The sequence below is a fragment of the Elgaria multicarinata genome, chromosome 23, assembly GCF_023053635.1.
Source record: "Elgaria multicarinata webbii isolate HBS135686 ecotype San Diego chromosome 23, rElgMul1.1.pri, whole genome shotgun sequence".
NCBI classification, from domain to species: Eukaryota; Metazoa; Chordata; class Lepidosauria; order Squamata; family Anguidae; genus Elgaria; species Elgaria multicarinata.
In genome coordinates this window covers 2,905,247-2,915,187 of record NC_086193.1, presented here as the reverse complement: position 1 = coordinate 2,915,187, position 9,941 = coordinate 2,905,247, and the positions used below count along the sequence as shown (strand labels likewise).

Genomic DNA, 9,941 nt, shown 5'->3' with positions numbered 1-9,941 from the left:
CTTTGGATGGGTGGTTTTTGGCGGGAGATGAAAGTGCCCAGCAGTGGGCGGGGCCAGTGCCCAAAGTGGGCGGGGCCAGTGGCCAAAGTGGGCGGGGCCACCCTTTTCTCACTTTCTGCCACCCTCTTCGATCTCTCCTCGTGCCTCAACACCCAGGAGGGACAAATCGCTTCGGCCAGAGGACTGAACTGCCCCATAGCTTCCAAACGGCTTTTGAAATTCCCCCCCTCCCCACACGCCCGGGCTGCACGCAGCCCTGCATTCGCAAGTTGCCTCCCCTCTCCCCTCCGGTTTTAGAACGGTAACAAACCAACGCTGCTTTCAGACATTTAATACTTTTTATTTCAAAGATACAAGGTTTTTCTTTTATTCCAAAACAAAACAAAAAATGGGGGGGGGGGATAAATCCATATACAAGGACAAAAGGAGGGTTCGTTTTTTTGTTTCTGTTTAACTTTCCAATAAATTGTCCAGAATAAGAAAAAGAGACTCGTTTCACTCCATCCAACGGAAACGACGCTAGATGTTAGCGTGACATAGCTACAGATCAGACAGCCATATTTACAAAGGTCCGACCGACCGACCGACCGACCACCCCCCCGGGGATAATTTTTGTTCATGTGGCCCTGTGGGATGGGGATTTGGGCGGAGGAAGGGAAGAAAAGAGACAGGGTGGAATTGCTCAAAATCGGAAAAGCAGCCTGGTGCAGTTGTAACAATCCCTCGATGAGCCGCCCTCTCTCCAAAACACACAAGGCCACACGCAGAGGCGTACGCACAAACAGAAGTTAGTTCTTTGTGAGTTCGGGGTGTGTGCCGGGGAAACGGGGCTGGAAACACACAACTACCGAACGCCCCGGGGGTCACGTCAGGGATGGGATACCCAAAGACCTATCCAAAGAAGAGAACGCAGGGGGGTTTCACCGGAAGGTGTGGCATTAAGGCAGCGAGGAGAGGGTCAAAATATAAGCTGCTAGAATGGGACGGTTACGGAAGAAACCCATTCTCCGCCGGCCGGCCGGCCGCCCCCCGAGCAAGGAGGAGAAAGTTAGCTACAAAATAAATGGGTTGAGATATAGATATATAGATATACATGGATATAAATATTACGTGTATGTCAAATACAGGAACCGCTGCTGGAAGGGGTGGGTGGGAATGTCAACGGGGAAAGGAGAGAGGCATCACCGCCAGAAATCGCGGAGAGGTGGTTTTATGCCGCCGCTTCGGAGGGAAGGTGGCGGAATTCGGGTCCGGCAACGCTCCGGCTCCGAAACCGAACCGGGGTTCCGTCGGGGAAGGCGAGGGAACGAAGGGCAACGTTGCCAGGAAAAAAAAAATGGCCCCGGGGGAAAAAAAAAGAGAATCGGTCCCGGCTTTATTTAGTCCCACTGCCTGCAGTGAGAGAGTGGCATCGTAAAAACGCTACACCGGGGAGAAGCGTCACTCCTCTTCCGCTGAAATCGAATTCTCTGCAGAACGGCATCCGGTGGCAGTAAAACAAACGGGGAAATTGGCAACCCTGCTTTGGGCGTTGGAGCGGGAGGAGGATTTCTGGGGAGCAAAGTTAAGAGTTAAGTGCAAGCTCCCCCCCCCTCCATTGATGTCACCCTGCGCTGTGCCGAAGCCGGGTGCGAATCCCAAGTGAAACATTTCGTATTTGAAGGCCGAAAGGGAATTCAGATCCTGGTTATCGCTTTGGGGGAGGGTTTCTGCTCCTCCCCCACCGCTGGAAAGCGCCGTGTACGGTGCGTATCCTCACCCAAAGTTCACCGGTCCTGTAACTCCCGCAAGCTCTTGGCCCGGGGCCCTCCCAGGTGTAAAACAAACTGATCGGCAGCGACGAAAAGGTGGAAGGGAACGGCAGCAAACCGGCGAGAGGTACATCCAGGGCAGCAAATTAAGATCATACACACGTTCGGGCTTCCCTCTGAGACGTTATGCAGAATGGAGGGGAATTCTGGACTTTTGACCGCCAATTCGTTGATTATTTTTTTTAAGCAGTTCTGACCACTATAAAAACCTCCCCGCAGGTGGAAAGCTAGCGCCGGGCCTGTCCCGATCAGTGATTTTCTTTCCTTGTTAAAAAAAAAACACAAAAAAAACCTCGTCCCCCTACTGCAGGGGCACTCCAGAACTAAATCAGCCTTCCTCAACCTGGGGCGCTCCAGATGTGTTGGACTACAACTCCCAGAATGCCCCAGCCAGCTGGCTGGGGCATTCTGGGAGGTGCAGTCCAACACATCTGGAGCGCTCCAGGTTGAGGAAGGCTGACTTACTGCTTACAATTTTGCTGCCTCGTTGTGTGAATGTGTGCGGCGATCGGTTCTTAATGTGGGGATTTCTGGGGAGGTCCGCTGGGTCAGCCTTGCCGTAATGACGGGGGTCTGTGTGGGCGCCCGCCGCTCCAGAATGGGATTTGCTGGTTCCCAGTTAAGTCCGACCCCTGAATTAACATTGGTGGGAGCCGCGGCGGGCAAAGCCCATTCCCACTTGTAGTGTTGACATCCCGGCAGAAATTAACGGAACGGCAGCTCTGAAGGCGGAGGACCAGGAGGGGGTGGTGGACGTCAAATATGAATACGGCGGTGGCAGCGTGCATGTGGGGATGGGACAAGGAGGGATTTTCGAACTGGACCCTGGGCTTTGAAAGGCACGTAGAGAAGGGACGGAGGAAAGCACTTCTGGGGCCTTCCTGAAGAAGGCCCCGCAAACGTTTCCGGTGTGGGAAGAAGCCGCCGCTGCCGCCGCACAAAATATCTAGGGTGAAACCAGTTCAGCGTGGCGGCACGGGGAGGGCACTGACCCAGTTTTTCTCAGCGCCGGTGCCGATGTGGGCCCTCCTATCCTTTAAAAAGCGGGTCAGCCCAATCATGGGACCCTACTGCTGGACCACACGCATAGTGTGCTACGTGAACGACGGCGGCCCAAACAGGAGCAGCGGCGAAGATGCAGGTGCGACGGCTCAAGGCAGATTTTGGGGGAGCATGTGCGGCGTAATATTGGGGGAGGGGGACGGTCACGGCCTCAGCGTTCGTTTCAGGGAAACTTAAAGGGGGCGTACGCGTGTGCCTTAAAGTCTGCATCTTCTCGCACCTAACGTTGCCGCACAGGTACGTTTAGGATTTCCCAACGAGCAAAGTCACGAGAAGAACCAGTAATCACAACATAAAAAGGGTGTGTGTGTGTGTGTGCGGGGTGCAAAGGAGAGACGCCCAAGATGGCTTAACTTCGAGGGGGTCAGAAGTGCTTCCATTTCAGGCCTGAGCAAAGCGAGACGAGCCCTTTCGTAGTGTTTAAATACAAGCCGTCCCCACGGAAAGGGCCGGAGCCTTAGTTACGGGGCCGTTTTGTGCCTCCACCACACACCCGCATACACCTCACATGGATGGGGGGGAAAGACCCCGGACAATCGCAGCTGTGAGCCCCCGACCCCCACCCCCTATAAACACTCCGGGTGGTGAGCTCGACGAGGAGAAAGAACAGAAACGCAGAGCAACGCGACGGAGCGGAGGAGAGCTCGTCCACAATCCAAGAACGAGAAGCACACGAACGTTCAAACACGGGCCCACCGCTCGGCTCAAAAAGATCAAGCGCCACAAGAGGAGATAGGGGAAACGGGAGCGGGGGTGTCAGTATGAACCTCGCTTTGTGCTTTGCTGCCCAGCCACCCCCTCCCAGTGGCTTGGTTCCTCCCCCATCCCCCCCCCCCAATCCGTGATTCCATCGCCTGCTTTCCCCGGGAAGGTTCCCACTCGCCGGACGGGGAATTAGTGTCGGGTGTACCGCGCGGAATGTAAGGAAAGAAGAGCACCCTCCAGCCGCCCCGGTCCCCGACGTCTGTTTCGCTCCCTCTCGGGGCACGCCCGCTAGTGTGTACGGGTGGCAAGGTGCTGCGGAGGAGAGGAGGCGGGAAGCCGGGAGAGCGGCCCGTTTCACTGAGGTAGCGGGACCAAGACTTCCACGTAGTTGAGGGGGAAGAAGCCCGACTGGCCGTTGATCATGCCCTCGTACCAGTTCTCGTCGATCTGATTGGTCAGCGTGATGATGTCGCCCTCCTTGAAGCCTAGCTCACCGTCATTCTCCGGCTCGAAGTCGTACAGGGCCTTGCAGCAGGGCTGGTCCAGGTGAGCTGCGGGGAGGAAGCCCAGGCGAGGCGGTTAGGGGGCGCGGGGTCTCGGGGGCGTCAGCCTCCAGCTGCCCCTGCGGACCCGAAACTCGGGGCAGGCTCCGGCTCCTCCGGATGTGGTTGGACTCAGACTCCCATCAGCCCCAGGCAATGGTCAGGAGTGATGGGAACTGTAGTCCGGCAACACTGGGAGGGCCACAGGTTCCCCGTCCCCGAGCCAGAAAACGGCACCAAGCTTTATGGCAGAGGAGAAACAGCAGGCTTATCTCGAGACAGACCCTTGGTCCATCTGGCTTAGGGGTGTCGGCACAGACTAGCAACGGATTGCTACCAGATCTTTTTTTTTTTAACGGGAAATACCGGGGCCTAAATTTGGGCTCTGTTACTGAGATAGGACAACAACCCCTGTCTGCCACTTCTACTTCCTGAGATTTCAAATGGAGTTGCCTTTTTCATGAGGGCTAGGAACTTGCTTCTTCAGAAGAATACTGCAGCCGTTATTAAAATCCAGGCGTGCCTGTGCGTGTTCTGTATGTCAGCTGCGACTCTTTGCGTCTGGCCCTTGAAATGTTTTGGCCTACAACTCCCATCGGCCCCCGTTGGCCTGGTCCATGGTGAAGGATGCAGTATAACAGGGGCTGAAGTGGAGAAGTTCCGAACGCAACACACAGCCCTGACTGCAAGGCACATGTCCGGGGGTGGGTGGGAATGGTTAACCTCAGGACAGGAATATCAGCAACTCAAAACCGGGAAAAGAATCAGAGGAGGAGAGAGGGTCATGCCATGCCCATGCGGGGGGAATTGAGGGGTGGGGAAAAAGAGAGAGAGAGAGAGAGAGAGGAGTCAAGGCAGGTCAGGGCACTCACAAAAATTCCTGCTCGGGGTCCGGGATGGTTTTTCGGATCGGAAAGAGGAGGAAGCTGCTTTCAAAAAAAAGAGGAAAAATAAAAATAAAAACAAGGCATGCTTAGGAAAAAAATAATAACCCATGAACATCGATAACCAAATGCAACTTGAAAATCAAATTGGGGAGGGGGGGAGCGAGGAGGTCTGTTAGTGAGGAGGCAGCGCAGGAGACTCAAAATTAGCCTTTTTAAAAAGCAAAACAAAACCATCTTGGGTCAGCAGGGGGGGGGGGAAGCTGGGAGAGAAGACGGGCAACCTTCTTTACCCTGACCCCGTAACGGGAAGGAGACCACAGCCACAAGGGACGTTTTGTGAGGGGTCCTGGACGCATGCCTGAAGTTGCTGTAGAGGCAGTCATCCATCCCCCCGTCCACACACACAATTTTTCAGGCCACATCAAGCTATCCTTTAGGAGTGTCTCTCTGTCAGGTTAACCCAGCCTTCCTCAACCTGGGGCGCTCCAGATGTGTTGGACTGCACCTCCCAGAATGCCCCAGCCAGCTGGCTGGGGCATTCTGGGAGGTGCAGTCCAACACATCTGGAGCGCCCCAGGTTGAGGAAGGCTGGGTTAACGGAAGAAGCACCTTAAAAACAAAGACATTTCTTTTTTAAAATAAAATTGCCATGTGTTTGGATTTCTATGAATGCGACCCACGGATCTGCGAAGTGGGTTAACTTTTTCCAAGTCGCATAGATTCGGCGGGCCTGCAGCCCGGTTGTTTTACCGTCTGGGATTTTACACAACTTTAGCTGTAGAAAAATACGTAAACTTTAAAAACGACACTGGCGGAAAATGTGCACTTCGCCCAGTAGCTTGAAGCATGAAAACACACTTTTGGGGGGGCATTTTGCGGATTCGCGCAAAAGCGGATTTGCGCGAATTCGGGTATGTGGAAAAAAAAATCCAATTTTGTCAATGAATGGACAATGGAATGAAAAGCATCTGACAATTCAGGGAATGCCGGTGGAACGGATTTTTACAAAATCCGCACGTCCTCATTGCAATGTCCTTCTAGGTGTTATCTGGGAGAGGGCCTTTTTCAGCCGCCAAACATTTCCCCCTGGGACGTTGCTGTTGCGCTGGACTCCTTTGCAAACGCTGCAGCTCTGCGCATGTGCAGGCTCCGGTCGCTGGCTTACCTGTTCTTGTTGCGGAGAAGAGAAAGAGGAGGGGCTCTCGTGCAGCCCCCACCCCACAATCTACCTACTCTGAAGGGTCTCCTCCTACATCTCAGAATTGCGGGATGTTTATCAAAGAAGCTAAAATCCAATATGGAAGAACAATATTGGGGGGGGGGGGGAAACCCAAATACAAATGATGCTTTTGGGGGCGAGGAGTGGGGTGTTGGGTCTCGGGGGCCCTTCCTTCTGATGACCTTAGTACTGGCTGTTCCTACCTGGAGGAAGAGAGGAGAGGGCTTCACAGAACTAAACCAGTCGCAGTGAAATCACAGAATCTGGGAAAAGGGTGGTAGTGGTCTTGAAGGCCATGTAAATCAACCCCCACCTCGAAAAGAAGGCCATGTAAATCAACCCCCACCTCGAAAAAATCAACTCCCACCTCGTCTAGGAGTGGGCAACCTGTGCTCCTTCAGTTGTTTTTGGTCTGCAACTCTCATCGCCTTCGCCAATGGTTGTGCCCCCCTGTTTGAGGCCGTAAGTGGCCAGCCCCTGATCTAATTCACCCCCACTGTTTGAAGCTGTAAGTGGCCAGCCCCTTATCTAATTCGCCCCCACTGTTTGAAGCTGTAAGTGGCCAGCCCCTTATCTAATTCGCCCCCACTGTTTGAAGCTGTAAGTGGCCAGCCCCTGATCTAATTCACCCTCCCCCCTGTTTGAGGCCGTAAGTGGCCAGCCCCTGATCTAATTCACCCCCACTGTTTGAAGCTGTAAGTGGCCAGCCCCTGATCTAATTCACCCCCACTGTTAGAAGCTGTAAGTGGCCAGCCCCTGATCTAATTCACCCCCACTGTTAGAAGCTGTAAGTGGCCAGCCCCTTATCTAATTCGCCCCCACTGTTTGAAGCTGTAAGTGGCCAGCCCCTGATCTAATTCACCCTCCCCCCTGTTTGAGGCCGTAAGTGGCCAGCCCCTGATCTAATTCACCCCCACTGTTTGAAGCTGTAAGTGGCCAGCCCCTGATCTAATTCACCCCCACTGTTAGAAGCTGTAAGTGGCCAGCCCCTTATCTAATTCGCCCCCACTGTTTGAAGCTGTAAGTGGCCAGCCCCTGATCTAATTCACCCTCCCCCCTGTTTGAGGCCGTAAGTGGCCAGCCCCTGATCTAATTCACCCCCACTGTTTGAAGCTGTAAGTGGCCAGCCCCTGATCTAATTCACCCTCCCCCCTGTTTGAGGCCGTAAGTGGCCAGCCCCTGATCTAATTCACCCCCACTGTTTGAAGCTGTAAGTGGCCAGCCCCTGATCTAATTCACCCTCCCCCCTGTTTGAGGCCGTAAGTGGCCAGCCCCTAATCTAACTCACCCCCACTGTTTGAAGCTGTAAGTGGCCAGCCCCCGATCTAATTCACCCTCCCCCCTGTTTGAGGCCGTAAGTGGCCAGCCCCTGATCTAATTCACCCCCACTGTTTGAGGCTGTAAGTGGCCAGCCCCCCATCTAATTCACCCCCACTGTTTGAGGCTGTAAGTGGCCAGCCCCGATCTAATTCACCCTCCCCCCTGTTTGAGGCTGTAAGTGGCCAGACCCCGATTGAATTCACCCCCAGTTTGAGGCCGTAAGTGGCCAGCCCCCGATCTAATTCACCCCCAGTTTGAGGCCGTAAGTGGCCAGGCCCCGATCTAATTCACCCTCCCCCCTGTTTGAGGCCATAAGTGGCCAGCCTGATCTAATTCACCCCACTGTTTGAGGCCGTAAGTGGCCAGCCCCTGATCTATTTTGCCCCCACTGTTTGAGGCCGTTAAGTGGCCAGCACCCAATCTAATTCACACACACCCATGTTTGGGGCCGTAAGTGGCCAGCCGCCCCTGCTTGGAAGCCTCCAAGCAAAGAAGAGGCCACCCACCCTTTTAGGAGAACGGCTCCGGGGTTGAACCGCTCGGATCATCAAGAGTTTTTACATAATGTTCACCCGAAATCCAACCTCCGATATTATAAATTCTAGGGTTGCTGCCCTCCACGGTGCCAGCAGAGAACAAGGCTTTGCACTCGAGGGTGCGGCAGCACGGCAGGGACTTGCAGAGCGCTGTCACATCTCCCTCCTCCGTCCTCTCGCTCCCAGGCTCAACAACGCTCAGCCCCTCCGATCCCGCCTCGTGGGACTCGTTTTCCGTTCTGCTGGCCACCTTCATTCCCCTCCTCTGCGCCCCTTCCAGTGAGCGGACCTGCTCCTTAAAAGCGCAGCGCCCAGACAGGGCTCAAAGACTGCAGCCTTGAATCACATTCGCCTTTTCTGCAGCGGCGTCACTCTGCAGGCTGGCTTTCCACACCCTTCCTCTGTACCTGCCCCAATTTTTCCAAATTCTTCTTAAAAATGCAGCACCAAGAATTGGACATAGTACACCATGCTGTTGCCTCCCGGGGCACGCTGACCGACACCCCCCACACATACTTTAAAAGAAAGAAAGACCTCAACATCTCCTGGAAAGGGGCCCCTGCTTAGCTGTGGAGGTGAGGATCCTGAAAGGGAAAACCTTCCTCTCCTTTCTATACATTTTACGCCGCCCCGAAGCCCTCTGGAGGGTCCCCCTTGCTAACTTCCAAGCTGCTCCCCTCCCTTCTGACTAAGGGATGCACCTGAGCCACCCTTTACCTGAGACTTTGGGGGCGGGGTTGCAGGAAAAGCCTCCGTTGGACTGGTCGCTCTCTCCAAATTCGTAGGTCTCTCTGGGCTTCGGTTTGTATTCCCGCTTGGGCCGCGAGGACGCCTCCCTCACTCTGGGAAGAAGGAAAAAGAGAGAACGCCCGTCAGCGGAGGCCACTGCCCGGCCAATTACTCCGATGTACGGCGGTGCCGGTTGGGGATGATGGGAGTGGAAACCCCCACCCACCCCACCTTGAGGAACGGCTTCACATTTTAGCGACTCACCATCCCCGATTCAAACCGGCAACAGGTTTTAAATACGTCCCAGCTTTCCCAAGGATCACGCCTTGTTGGTTTAGAACGTTTTCTTTGAAACCCCGTTCTCCGCTGGAACTTTTGGGTTTTTGCACGGCTGCCTCTGAATTTATTTCAGACGCTGCCGCTTCGTTTTGGCTCTTTAATTTGGTGCGGCGGATCTAAGTTTCCTTCCTGGAGTTATTTTCCCCCCCTTGCGTCTTTCCCCAAGTGCACTGGGCTACATCACTCAGAATCCTCTCGCCGGCCAAGCGAGGAAGGAATATTAAGCGAGACAGAAAAGGGACGGAACGGAACAAAAAGGGCGGACGCTGGGTCAGAGAAACGGCGTGTCGATGTTGACTTGTCTACGCCTCCTAGGAGACGCATCAAGCCAGGGTTTTCGTTACCCCCAGACCTATCTAGCGATAGCGGGCGTTCAACCGGGCAACGTCAACATGAAACCCATGTGCTTTATTTACGACTGAGCTTTGGCTCTCCAGGGCTACTAGCCCTGATGGTTGGGTGCTATCTCCAGTATTTGAGGCAGTACCCCTGTGTGCACCAGTTGCTGGGGAACATGGGTGGGAGAGTGCTGTGGCACCGTGTCCTGTTTGTGGGCTCCTGGTTGAAAGCTGGTCAGCCACGGTGCGAACAGAGTGTTGGATTAAATGGAGCCCTGGTCTGATCCAGCAGGGCTCATGTTCTTATGGGCTTGGGACCACAATACCTGACGGAACGCCTCTACCGACATGAACCTCCCCGCTCACTGCGCTCAGCATCTAAGGTCCTCCTCCGCGTGCCTACTCCGAGGGAAGCTCGGAGGATGGCAACCAGAGACAGGGCCTTTTCAGTGG

The 9,941-nt window shown here is 54.5% G+C and overlaps 1 protein-coding gene across 2 annotated transcripts in view; it reads right to left on the bottom strand.

Moving 5' to 3' along the window:
- Window positions 1-2,271: 2,271 nt before the first annotated feature.
- Window positions 2,272-9,941, bottom strand: part of SH3GL1 (SH3 domain containing GRB2 like 1, endophilin A2) — a 47,103-nt gene continuing 39,433 nt past the window's right edge. Inside the window, exons 8-10 of one of the 2 annotated variants that reach the window (XM_063146927.1) lie at window positions 8,800-8,924; window positions 4,993-5,046; window positions 2,272-4,129 (exon numbers count right to left, since the gene is read on the bottom strand). In XM_063146927.1, coding sequence (XP_063002997.1) covers window positions 3,933-4,129; window positions 4,993-5,046; window positions 8,800-8,924 — 376 coding nt within the window. In that variant the 3' untranslated portion in view covers window positions 2,272-3,932. The remainder of the gene's footprint in view (window positions 4,130-4,992; window positions 5,047-8,799; window positions 8,925-9,941) is intronic. The other variant, XM_063146928.1, reaches the window with a different exon arrangement.